General features: G+C 53.8%; 1 protein-coding gene across 2 annotated transcripts in view; it reads left to right on the top strand.

Annotated features, from left to right (window-relative positions):
• Window positions 1–935: 935 nt before the first annotated feature.
• The window catches only part of PTK7 (protein tyrosine kinase 7 (inactive)), a 57,698-nt gene continuing 45,629 nt past the window's right edge, over window positions 936–13,004 (top strand). Inside the window, exon 1 of one of the 2 annotated variants that reach the window (XM_057698595.1) lies at window positions 936–1,217. In XM_057698595.1, coding sequence (XP_057554578.1) covers window positions 1,139–1,217 — 79 coding nt within the window. In that variant the 5' untranslated portion in view covers window positions 936–1,138. The remainder of the gene's footprint in view (window positions 1,218–13,004) is intronic. The other variant, XM_057698596.1, reaches the window with a different exon arrangement.

Raw genomic sequence — 13,004 nt, 5'->3', positions numbered from 1 at the left:
CCTGGAGTCCTGGCGCCACTGCTCCCGGCCTGGGAGGCCCTCTGTGGTGGCCCCTCCTCCTTCCAGCTGCTTGGGGGAAGGGAGGTCTGAGCAGGCCTGGGGGGCCTCCAGAGCCAGAGGGGGATGAGGCACTTACTATCCATCCCCTCGCAGCATATCCTGGAGGCCCAGCAGCAGCTGGGGCCCATCTTCTAAAGCTTGACTCTCCTGACCCGCCTCCTACACCCCTTGCTGCTTTCACAACAAAGAAAGAATGTGGGGGTGGTGGCGCTGGGGGTGGGGGGTGCCTGGAACAAGGGCTGCCCTGGGCCTCCCCACAGCTGGAGACTTGGCCATGCCCTGACACAGCCCAGACTGCATGGAGATGGACTTGGGATGAATTTGTCAGTTTAACAGCCTTCAGCCCGGCATTCAGAGAGCCCAGTCTCTCTCTACCTTTGGGCTCAGACTGGTCCGGAGCCAAACCAGACCCTAACCATGCTCTTCTCCAGGCTACTTCTCTCTTGGAGCTCCACAGTATCTCCAGGTTACCTTGCTTGGGGACACCAAGGACACCCTTCTGTTCTGGGTCTCCCTCCGGATTTCAGGTTGCTGAGAAGTGAGCCAGGACCCACCTCTTCCCCTCCCACCCGGAGAATTTGGGGGAACTGCTGGTCAGAGCCCTCAGGAAAGCCCAGAACCAACCATCTTCCCCAGAAGCCACGGAATCACAAAAGTCACTTTAGGTCCCGTTGAGTCCCCGCACAGCATCCGCTTCCCCTACCTCGCTCAGGTCCTCACACTCCCCGGGGCCTCCTTCTTTCGGTCCCCCATCCATCTCCAGACCCCTCCCCCAACTAGAAGCTCCTCCCCACCACGGCGGGGAGGGGGCGTCGAGGGGGCGGGGCGCCGCGCGGCGCCCAAGCGAGGAGGGGGCGTCGCGGGGCGGGGTTTAGCGGCGGCGGCGGCGGCGGCGCGCGAGGACTCGGAGGTACCGGGCGCGCGCGGCTCCGGCTCGGGACGCCTCGGGCTCGGGCTCCGGCTGCGGCTGCTGCAGCGGCGCCCGCGCTCCGGTGCGCTTGGCCTCCCGGGCCAGCCGGGGAGCGCTGACCGCGAGCCCGCCGTGCGCCCGCCCGCTCCGTTCCCCGGGCCCGCCGCGATGGGAGCCGCGCGCGGAGCCCCAAGCAGCCCCCGCCGGCTGCCTCTGCTCAGCCTCCTGCTGCTGCCGCTGCTGAGCGGTGAGTCCCGGCGAGCGCGGGAGGAGCGAGGGGAGCCCCGAGGGCCAAAGGGGGCACCGGGGGGGTGGGCTTGGGCGGCTGGAGCGGGGGAGACACCCGGGCGTGGGGCACGGGCTCGCTGCGGGGGGGTGGGGGCGAGGTCACGGCGCCCGGGAGGTGGAGAAGCCCCCGCTCACTTGGCCGGGGCCCCTCTCGCCTCCGCGCCCGCGAGGATGCCTTTCCAGCCTCCCCAGAGTTCTCCCGACCCGAGCCGAGAGTTTGCTCGGGAACTGCCGGGAGTTGCCGGTTCCCGGGCTCCAGTGGGGCGTTTCTTTGCGGGAGAGAAACGACTGCCCCCCACTTAGGGCGTGCAGCGCGGTGGCTGGCGGTGGGGGAGACGGAGTCCCCCCGGCAGGCTCAGCCTAGGTGAGGGAGGCCGGCCTCGGGCCGGATGCGGGACCGACCTGCGGCGCGCGGGGCGCGGAGCTTTGTTACCTACGCCGGCCCGACACTCCCGGCTTCCCTCCTCCAAGTTCCTGGGCCAGGCTGGGACCCAGACGGCCCTGCTGGTGAGGGAGGAAGAAGGGAAGAGTGAGGGGCCGTCCCGTTTCCTCCAGCTCCCGGGCCCGAGCCCTGAGCCCACTCCCTGCCAGGATCGGATCTGGGAGCTGAGAGTCCCAGGCTGTCTCGGTGACTCATGTGTGAAGGCCGCTGCCAAAATCGGGCATGGCCGGCCTGCAGAGGTGCGGAAAGGGTTGGTTCTACTCCTTCCTGGATTTCCATCCTCTCTCTCCCCAGCAACGAAAGAAGATCTCTCTTTCTGTGGACAGAAAGACAAAAAGAGTTCATTCTGTCTTCTTGGAGGGCCTCAGCATTTTGATGAGGGTGTGGCCCCTATCTCTAGGGCAGAGTGGACCCGAAACCCCTCTCCCCCTGCCTTTATTTCCTGGCTTGGTCACACCTGAGAGTCACCACTGAGGTGTTGAAGTGCTTTAGAGGACAGCGCCAAGCCACCCGCACACCCCAAATGCTCTGGACTGGAAGTATGTCCCCCCCACTCCTGCCCCGTTCCCTCTTCCAGAACACAAGATCTTTGGTGATGATCCTGGCGGCATCCCTCTCTGGGGGAACTCTGCCCAGGAGACCTGGTCTTAGGTGATCACTTTCCTCCTCTTTTGAAGAGTGGCCATGGGGAGGGTGGGGTAGAGAATTGCCTTTTCTGACATCTCCCCGGCCTGCCAGCTGTTGAGGGGGTTTTGTGCTGATGGAATCACCATCTCCCCCACCCCTAGTTGTAAAAGGAGAGGTAATTGTAACCCAGGACTGAGAGGTAAGAACAAGTTCCCGGGATTCGGAGGAGGTGTTTCTGGAACCTCTCTGTGTTCCTTGTGATGTACCGGGTGGTAACACTCATGGCAGAACCCACATCTGCTCCCGGAGGAAGTATGGGAGTTTTTTGCACAGCCAGGATGGGGGGCCCAGCCATATGGGCCGGCAGCCTGAGCTCACAGGCTTCCTTGGGCTGCGGGCTGTTTGGGTTTTGGTGTGTGGGGTGCCGGATATGGCTGCCTTCACTGTTGATGTTTTAGAGTTCTGGGGGAGATTCTGGTGGAGACGGAGCTCTTGTTCAACAAATGCTAAATTCCTAAATTCCTTCCATGAGAAGACAACTCTGATGTTAATCGATGTTAATCCGGTGACGAGTGTTTGGGGGGGGGGTGTTCTGGTGGGGGGCGTTAGGGCCGGCTAAGGGCTGGGGACTGGAGGTCTGGAATCTGCTCTGGGGGTGGGGAGATGTTTTGTGCTCAACAAAGGAATATTTTAATGAGAGCCTTAAATCAGTTGCATCAAATGTGTCTTGGTGTGGAACCTGCCTGTGCGCTGTAAACAATTTCAGTCGAGGCTGAGGCACCCGCTGTCTGTCTTCTGGTGAAATCCAGGGGTTCAGCCCACCCCTGGATGGCATGACTAAAGGGGGCAACGATTTTTCAGTAGACTACAGTCAATTTTTCCATCTCATTGTTTGTGTAATTAGCTGGAGTTGTAGTGAGACCCCGCTGTTAACAAGGCAGGACTGAGGGACCTAGGCTGGCTAGGTTTGTGGATTAGGCCATTTTGAAGTGTAGGTAATTATGCTGTAAATGGCTGAGGAACTTTCTGAACTTTGAGATCCCCATTGTGATAAGCGTGGTAGTGGAGGAGGAGAGGGCTTGACGTTTGAAACCTGGGGTACTTTGCCTCACTGCTGGAAGGGTTGGTTGGGGTCACTACCCATCCCTGTGTCGTCGTTCCCCCTCGCCCCATCTCTGGGTTTTTTCCTCCAGGCTCTTGTTTCTTTGGGGAAATGGAGTTGTCACGTCCTGAGATGGTTTCTACAGCCTGTAATTCGGGCCTTTTGTCAGTGATGGGCTTTCTCAGGAGTTGGGAAGCATGGCGGGAGGGGAAGAGTCATCTCTGCACATTACTTGCCAAAGGATCTAGTCAAACTCCTGGCATGGAGAGCAGGGTTTAGTGGTGGAGAGAGCCCAGGCCGTGGCGATGAAGTGTTTGGCAACACAGCAACTCAAGATCCTTTGACAGGCCCTGTGGCCCTGGCAGATTGCTTGACCTCACAGTTTGCCTCCTCTGTAAAGGGACTTACTTCCTGGAGTTGTGCTGAGGATTAAATGTAATGAAGTATATAAAGGGCGCCTTTCTTGTTCTTGTTCTTCCCTCTCCGGTGGTGTGCTGCCAGCATACCTTTCCAGCTTTACAGTCACCCCCAACAATAAACATTTTCCACGCACTGGAACGCTCCATTCCAGCCCAGCTAGTCTCTTGGCCATCCCCTAAAACATACGGGGTTTCTCAGATCTTTCTTTCCTCTCTGGCTGGTCCCCTGGTATGTGCCGCCTCCCCCGGCTCTTTTGCCCAGCCCCGCCTCCACTTCCTCCCTGAAGCTGCCCCATAGCTCCTGCCAGAAGGTGGATGCCTGGAGAACCTCTGGACTCTTAGGCCATCTTCCATATTTTTGCCCCGCTTGGGTTTTAACTTACTGAAGGGATTTAACTTACTGTAGAATTCACTAAGAGATGCTTATCTAGGTTTATGAAAAAGTGAATGAAGCTTTTGGGTACAGGGCAGAGTGACCAATGGCAAAGGTAAACAGCCCCTAGGCAGCCGTGGGGGTGGGGTGGGGGTCTTTTGTGCCCTTTCCCACTTCTCTGGGTTGGGGTTGCCTGTCCCCCCCCTCCTTGTGTCTGCTCTACTGTGACCCAGTCAAGGGACCAGATCTTCCTGTCTCTGGGCTGTCTGTTCTTTGTGGCGATTTTCTGAGTTTTGATGTGGCAGGGCTTCTGGCTTTCTCCAAGAGTTCTAGGCATGGGCATCCATCTCTGTGTATGAAGCTGACCTGCCTGGAAAGGCCACAGCTTAACCACCGTGAGCTATACAAGGGCCTAGATTATCTACAGCTTTGCGACTCAAAACAAGGGCCAAATACCAGCATCCTCTGCGTTCCCTGAGAGCTTGAATTGGTGTCCCAGTCTGCATTTTAACACGCTCCCCAGGCGACTGCACCCAAGGTTCCAGAAGTCCTGCTCTCAGCATCCCTCCTTATATACTCAAGGTACAGAGCTTTCCTGTTGCAACAGTATGGATCGGGGGCCCTAGATCTTGCACAGTATTTGAAGACTTCCCTTAAATAACTTTTAGTTCATGTGAACACTCTCCGGTGTGATGTGTATACACTTAAAAATGACCTCACTTTGGGTTGAATTCGAATTAGATTTTGTCAGGAAACTTGTCCATGAAAGGTGTGACTCCAGAGGGTTTGCAACACTAAGTGTGAAGCCCTGTTCCTCTGGGAGCCTCAGCTTTTCCTAGAGGCGCGTGTGTCTCATTTTATAACGAGAGCCAGTGGAGAAATTGGATTTGTTAGGCAGAAGTTTGGTCCATGGACGACTTTTCAGGAATACATTTGGTTCATGAAGGGAGGCAGTGTCTCCGCTGGGCTGCAACAGTTGTCGTTGTTAAAGTTTTGGAGGATTTCGTAGTTTGGGGTGAGGCGGGTGGGTGCGTTGTGTGTGTTTAAGCCAGGACAGCTTCTGTGGGACTCGTCCGGGAGGGAGGATGGCCAGTGCAGACACTAATATTTGAGCCAAGAACAGTGTGGGGCCAGAGACTCAGTCTTTGGTGTGTTCCTGATGGAAGAAACGGTCATTAAACCGGGTTGGGTATCCTTGGCCTGCGTCCCTCAGCCTCCCTCAGCTCTCCCTAACCTCAGTACATGCCTCTCTGCTCTGTGGCCCTGGCAGAGCCACGTGGTGGGGCCACGGTTGCTGGCGCTGGCTCTGGCCTTGCCCGCGAGCTGCCTCTCGAGTCCTGCGCTGCCCTGCCCCACCCCCCACCAGCTGTCTGGTTCTTTGTCCCGAGGGGGTGGGGGTTCTGCCCTGGCGTCTGGGGTAGAGTCCCGTCGTGGGGCTCTCCGAGTTCACTGCTCAGTGCACATTCAGCCCCGCCGAGCCCCCTGGCGCTTTGGTGGAGCTGGCGCAGGAGCTGCTGCAGCTCATCAGTGGTTTGAGGAAGCCCTCTGTAGTATGTCACTTTTTCCATCCTCTTTTCTTCTCTGAGTTCAGGCCATTTCCCTCCCAGTAATGCTACACAGCAGCCGTGCGGCAGGGAGAACAAGCTGTTTTGGAAGGGCTGACCTACGTGGGTGCCTTCCCCCTCTCGCAGCGTGGTTTGGGGTCCCGGAGCTCTTGTGTGCCTGTGTGCATTAACTCTGAGTGAACGCACAGGTGAGTGGGATGCAATCTACCAGGTGTCCTGCAGATCCCAGGTTCCCTGCCAGAAGCTTAGACCCTGATGCACGAGACTTGCACTTGCTGGCTTAGGTGTGTATGTAACTTCTGATGACTGGGTCCTGAGTCGTGGGGATAGGGATTGTGAGTCACGTGTTAAGAAGACGTGGATTTGTGTTTCTTAAACATGTGGTCCAGAGACCATTGGGGAATGTAGTGGGACGGCAGGTAACCAGAGGTACTGGTTAAAATTTGAGCCTTACTGCAGGCCTGCCTATCAGAATTGTTGGGGGAAGAGCCAGAACATGTGGTTTATTTTCTCATTTGTTAGATTACTTTCTTTCTTTCTTTTTTTTTTTTTTAATCTTTTGGCTGCGCTGCATGTGGGATCCTAATTCCCCGACCAGGTATTGAACCCTTGTACCCTGCGTGGAAGCTCGGAGTCTTAACCACTGGACTGTCAGGGAACAGGGAAGGCCTCTACACTGTATTTTTTGAATAGCCAACCCAGTCACATAGTTCACGTCTCAAAAGGAAACTGCATTTTAAAGAGCCTCCCGTGAGATTCTTATCTACACTCACGTTTGAGAACCACTGCGTGGCCATAAGGAGAATTTGTCGGTCTAAAATGGAGGTGTGGTGATGAGAAAGAGGTTGGTATTAATGCTGAGGGACTTAGGTTGGGCTCAATTCAGAGTTTTTGGAAGGACGAGAAGGGATATCTTTGACTCGTTGCCCGACCACATGACCGTGAGCTGGTTAATTAACCTTTCCAAGGCTCAGTTTCCTCATCTGCAAAATGCAGATGATGCTGACCCCTGCCTTGCAGGGAGTTAGGGTGTAGCGCTCCCAGCTATGAAAGTGGTTGAGCCGGGGAAGCAGCCCCTCTGGCCAGCCCTGCTGTCTCTTCCCAGAGACGGGGCTGACCTTCTGTCTCCCTTTAAGGTGTCAGCCTTTTTTTTCCAGTCCCGTCTCTAGAAGGGTTTGCGAGGGCTCAGCCTCGTCCCTCTTGACCAACGTCTTTAGAGTGTTCTCATAATAAAGCACAGATTTTCTAAATGGGTCTCAGTATTCCAACAGCAGCTCGGAAATGTGGGCACAGCCACTTTGCATTTCCTGGTGGGGACTCTTCCTCCCTCTGTCCCAGTAGCAGATTCTCCGCAGGGTGGTCAGTGCTGGTTCAGGGCCACCGTCTCCCTTCACCTGCTGAGGTTCTTCCAGGGAGTGAGTAGTAAACTGTGCTTCTTGCAGCCAAGGCAGACTTTTATAATTTTTATAATACCCAAGGGAGGGTGTCTATCATCACAAGATAGCTGTGGGGGTTTCCCTAGTCAGTCACTCTGTATAACTTGTGGGAACTTCTGTGAGAACAATGGGGAGATTCCCGAGGTGCTGTGTGATCTCCCTGTAAGAGCTTAAGGCTTTTCCTCCAGGAGACACCCTGACCCTTTTGTCCCCTTCTTGGGTTGGTGTGGGGGGCGGGGCAGTGAGGAGAATGCTTGTCTGCTCTTGGGACTTCTGGGATGTCTTAGCAGCTAGCTCATAAGGTGTCTTTGTGCAAATTAGAAATAGGCGCCTTTCCTCCAAGTGACTGCAGCCCTGCACCAGGACACAGGGCTTTGGCTAGTGGAGCACAGACCGTATTTCAGTATTACCACCTTGGCCAGGCATTTGAGCAGTGCACAACCTGTACAGTCATACATAGCTCTCCCATTGGAATGAGAGCCTTGCAACTAGTTCTTCGCTTCCCAGTTGGTGGGCCAAGATACTTTTGGCGACCTCTATTCTAATAATATGTTTCAGATGAGCCCTTGTCACTGTTTTTCTCCTGCCTCCTTTGGTGGTGGGGTGGGGCACTGCTGCTCATAACATACAATAGGAGAAGCCTGGGAGGCTGGGCCCCCTGTGCTGTATCTGCTCCACAGTATGTGTCTGTGGCTGCTGAGGTCTCAGCCTGTTTCTTGGTTCCTTTCCCCGCTGGAGGATTTTGCTGCCCTGCAGATTCAGGCTTCTAGCCTGATGTGATAATTGATGTAGAAGGCTGGCTGTCTTCAGGGAAGAAATGCCGCTCAGAGTTTATTTCCCATTTCATTAAGGCACCTCATGCTTACCTCTCTCCTGTGTCCTCTCTCCCTGGGGACCCTGGGGCCCCCTACAGCCCCAGGTAAACTGTGTGGGCATTCCCAATTTAGAGGGAATTCCTGCAGTAGAAGTGGTATCCTTTCAGTCACAAAGATGGGTCTTAGGTCTTGCTGGGTTTTAGTTCTGGGTACCCTGAGGAATATTCCTCCCTCTTAGCCTGAGACACTGTTAGGAACACTGGGTTGGGACCTGGGAGGTGTGGACCCTGTTCCCACATTTGCCCCATGCCCCAGATTTCACGTGTGACTTTGGGCAAATCCCACCTACCTCTCGGGCCTCAACTTGAGAAGCCATTGGAGGACCTTGCCTGTGGTGACCACAGCCTTGCCATCCACAACCCCCAGCTGCGCTTCTGCTGCACCTTGTAGTATGGTCCTCCTTGCTCTCGGTGTTGGGGAGCACTTTCATCTGAGGGCTGCATTTTATTCCGGAGTGTCTAGTGCATGGGCACAGATGCGTCTAGACTCGATCAACTGGAATTGGGGTGTAATTCCCTGGGTGCCAAAGGGAATGAAAGGTTTGGAGAGTTTGGGGAGTGAGTTCTCATGAGAAAAAACAAACGGGTTTTTATCTGAATATGGGAAGGCAGCAGTCCTCACCTGGTTCGTCTCAGTATTTGAGGAAACAGTGTCCAGGTGGGGAACCCCTTTTCTTCTTTTGCACAGAAGGGAGGACAACTGGAGGGAGGCTTGGAGTTGGGAAGAGGGGTTGGGCGTGCTTTGGGAGAGCCTCGCCTGTGATAACTGACAGCTGTACCTAGCTCTGCAGTTTACAGAATGCTTTCAGTCACACTGACGTTGCATCCTATCAGGAAGGCTCAGAGGAAGGATGAGGGTGGTTGGGTTTTTTGTTTGTTTGTCTGTTTGCTTCTGAAGGAGTAGGGGTGGGAGGCATTTGACAGGTAAAGAAACTGAGGCACAAAATATGATCCGCTCAGGACTGCAGAGCTGGTAAGTAATAGAGCTGTTTCCATGCTCTCACACGTCTTCGTATGTACGTCATCACTAGAGGCTATAAAATCTTGCACACATGCCTTGGAACCAGGTAAATATTGGGGAGTGGATTTTGCAGCCGAGATAACTCTCTGGGTGGGTTTAGAGGCAATCCTGCGAGAGTCAAAGGGAGTGTGTCAAGAGCTTAAACCTGGAGAGATCTTTTGGGCCACAGCATCCAGGGTTGCTCATCTCTCCCCCCTTTCTGGTTACAAAACAGCCAGGTTCAGTGGCCCTTTCAGAGGTTTGTATACATCTTAAAGTTTTTAGAGTTATGGTCAGGCTATATGTAATCTAGAAGCCTAGAACTCTGTGTCTGCATCCCCAAGATTTGAGCTTTTCTCATGAACCCATGAGTCCTGAGTCTCATCTGCCTGGTGCTTCTGGAAGGTCACGGGCAGTTACAGGCCCTGGCTTGCAGGTGTGCTGCCACATTCCAGACTAGTGTGCCTGCTGAGAGTTGCACACTGGGTTACGCTGCGGTGGAGACCGTGTAGGTGGTAATAGAATCGTCTCTGCTCTGAGTTTACCGCCTCTGATGTCTTTTGTACAGATAGATGTCCCCATGCCCAGGCACCTAGTAGGTGCATGATGGGTGTAGGTCTCCTTCCATTTCTGACTTTGGAGGCAAGTCTTTTAATTCTGAAGAGGTTTCAGAAGAGGTTGGACAATGACCTCGACATCGTGGGAGATATAAGTTCATTGGTGCCAGGTGTATCTCCCTTTGGCTGCGCCGTTGACCGTGCTTGGCAATCCTGCTAAGTTTGTTCTTCTGCTTCTGAAGTTCTCAGGTTGCAACACGGGAACTTATGTTCTATCATGGAGGGTGCAAAGCGACTCTTCGGTGTTCTGATTCTGTTGTAGCTCATCTATTAAAAAACCCACAAAGATGAGCTGTTTCCCAGCTGAGAGAAGAAAGATTGTAAGCTCCTTCAGGCCGCCAGTTCCATAGAGAGGTGGTGTGCTAGGAGGGCATTTGCGACCCCAAGTTCCCTTCCAGACACCTGAATAACAAAACAAATCACAAACAAAGAAAACGGTTGTCTTACAGTCTCAGGGCGGGGGTGGGTTGGGTAGGGGGAGGGAAGGAGGGAAATGCTGTCGGTTGGAGCTGCAGCTACAAACAGCAAATCATTCTATCTGTTTGGTTAATTTAGCAGATTACACCAATTGTTAAACTGACCCATTTCAAAAATGCCCAACTTGCCAGCAGCTTTGCAGCCTGTGATCTGGGCTCCTCCTCCACCCTAGGGGTTCGGGCCTCCTGCAGGAGGAGCTTGGAGGGGAGGGGGAAATGCTGTGCCCTGAACAGCCCTAGGGGCCTGGAGGAGGATCTCTGTCTTCTCTTTACCACCCCCCTTCTGAAAACTCCTTAAAACAAAAGGCTTCTATTTAGTAAACACCGGCGCCGCACCCAGACTCTGCGTCCTGAGTTGCCTGGTGCTGAGAGGGGGATGGGCCGGGAGTTTGCCCCTTTATTTCTGTGTAAGAGGCTGGGGTGCTGTCGGCTGCTTCTCAGCCTCCGTGCCTCCCCTTACTCTCTTTACCTTTGTTTCGAGAGCCTTTTGAAGACGGTCCGAGAGGTCCCGCTGAGCTGGCCTGCTCTGTCTCCAGCGAGTCTCTCCTTGAACCTCCCCATAAGACTCACTTTCCCAGGCCCCCCGAATCTGCCACCGGTGACCCAGAAAGCGGGCAGGAGAGCCTGGGCCCAGCCGGGCCTGGGCTTGGGTGGCACCTCCCTCCGTCCCCTTCCCACCCGGCTGGGATCAAAGCAGCCTCCTCAGGGAGCAGGGAAATACCTCTCCCAATAGCCTCACCAGTGAGTAAACAGCCAGGGCCTCTTGCAGCTTTTGAAGCGCGGCGCTTCGGCCTGGAGGAATGCAGAACATTTCATTTTAGGAGTGGACTTGGGTTTCCAGCGCTCTCGGTATTTGCAAATTTGAAACAAATGCCCTCATTTAGCAGCAGGCAGGCTTGGCAGTAAATGGGGGCTGTTTAAGGGCGTTTATGACGGTCACAGGTATTTGTGGGAAGAGGGCCCCCAGCAGGTATGGAGAGGACAGAGGGTTTATGGTTAGGTGGGTTGTACAAAGGCCCCAGCCAGGTCTCCGGTGGAGGGTTGTTGTTAGGTGGGCTTTGCCATAAAAAGCATTGCTGCCTCCTGGCCCCAGGAAGTATCTCCTGGCAGACAAAGGGGTTTGGGATGGTGTTTATCCCCCAGGGCTGATGCTCAGGGCCTTGCCCCTCTCACTTGGCTGCCAAAGTATCAGATTTCCAATGAACCCTTCCTTCTCCCACTCCCAGAGCTTGAAAGGCTCATTAAATGTGCTTTATGTATAACAAGTTAGCTGAGGGCCCCCCCCCCCCCCCCCCCCGCCCCCATTTCCAGTGAGTTTCATGAGGAAGGAGCTCGGGAAACCTGTTTTCCTTTGGCTGTTTCTGGAAGTAGGACCTATGAAGGTGCAATTGGAAAAAGACCCTGATTTTAGGAGTCAGCAAACAAGTGTTGTTTGCCCTGGATGGGACTGTTCTGTCTTGAGGCCTGGCTGACCGCAGCCCTCCCACCGCCCTGGAAAATTCAGAAATCTGTTCAGGAACTGAGTTCTGGCTTTGCAGCCTGCTCCCCAGGAGACCTTACATTTTGTCTCATCTTGAGCCTCAGTTTCTTCTTTCGTGGGATGGGGATGGTAATACCAACCCCATTAGAGGTCTTGTGAGAGTTAAATGAGAGAGTGCTCTATTTCACGACGACCGCCCCCTTTCACTTCTTTCAAATTGGGTTGTAAGATAATTATGTAATATGCCTTAGTTTAACTGATAACATTTCCTTTTGGTGAAACATAAATAATGGTGCATCTTAAAAATCAGTGACATCTTTGAAATTCATATGTGAAGGACTTTGTCCTGTGCTTTGAATACTTGATGAAAGGTAGTTAGAATGTGATGGGGGTGATTTAATGACAGACCTGTTTTGTTTTATTAGTAACTTTCAATAGAAACTGTTTTCCTTTTAGCTGACACATAAATAACAAAAGATGTTTAAGGCAGAAGGCCCCATGCTAGGTACTGTGGGAGGGGGTGGTTGGGGGGGTTGGGGAACTTCTAAATCCTTAAAAAGCAAGAGATAGCCAAAAGAGGAGGTAGCTGTCCCTAAGAGACAAACAGCCTGTTGTGGAAAGAAAATACCTCTCTAATGGTAGAGTCTCCATTTATGTATTTAGCCTCACCACGTGGCATATGGGATCCCAGTTCCCCAAACAGGGACTGAACGTGGGCCCAGCAGTGAAAGCGCCAACTCCCAACCACTGGACTGCCGGGAGATTCCCCCAGAGTCTCCATTTAAAAAGGCTGAGTTGGGGGACTTCCCTAGTGGTCCAGTGGGTAAGACTCCGAACTCCCAGTGCAGAGGGCCCAGGTTCGATCCCTGGTCAGGAAACTAGATCCTGCGTGCATGCCGCAACTGAGTTTGCATGCCCCAACTAAGGAGTCCGAATGCTGCAAGAATAAAAAAAAAAAAGGCAAGCGAGATCCCGCATGCCACAACTAAAGATCCCGCGTGCCGCAACGAAGACCTGGCGCAGCCTAAATAAATAAATAAAACATTAAAAAAAACAATTAAATGCCTGAGTTGGGAATTCCCTTGCTGTCCAGTGGTTAGGACTCAGTGCTTTGGACTCAGTGCTTTCACTGCTGGGGCCAGGGTTTGATCCCTGGTCAAGGAACTAAGATCCCACAAGCCACGTGGCCAAAAAAAAAGACATAAAAAGGCTGAGCTGTTCCTGGGGGAGACTAGAGACTCACTCCAGGAATGGATTGTCTGGTGGGCAAACTGAGACAGAACCAGAAGAAGGTAATGAACAAGGCAAGGACACAGAGAAGCACCAGAGAGGGGG

The sequence above is a fragment of the Hippopotamus amphibius genome, chromosome 11 (genome assembly GCF_030028045.1).
Source record: "Hippopotamus amphibius kiboko isolate mHipAmp2 chromosome 11, mHipAmp2.hap2, whole genome shotgun sequence".
In the NCBI taxonomy this organism is placed as follows: Eukaryota; Metazoa; Chordata; class Mammalia; order Artiodactyla; family Hippopotamidae; genus Hippopotamus; species Hippopotamus amphibius.
This window is presented reverse-complemented; position numbering and strand designations above follow the sequence as displayed.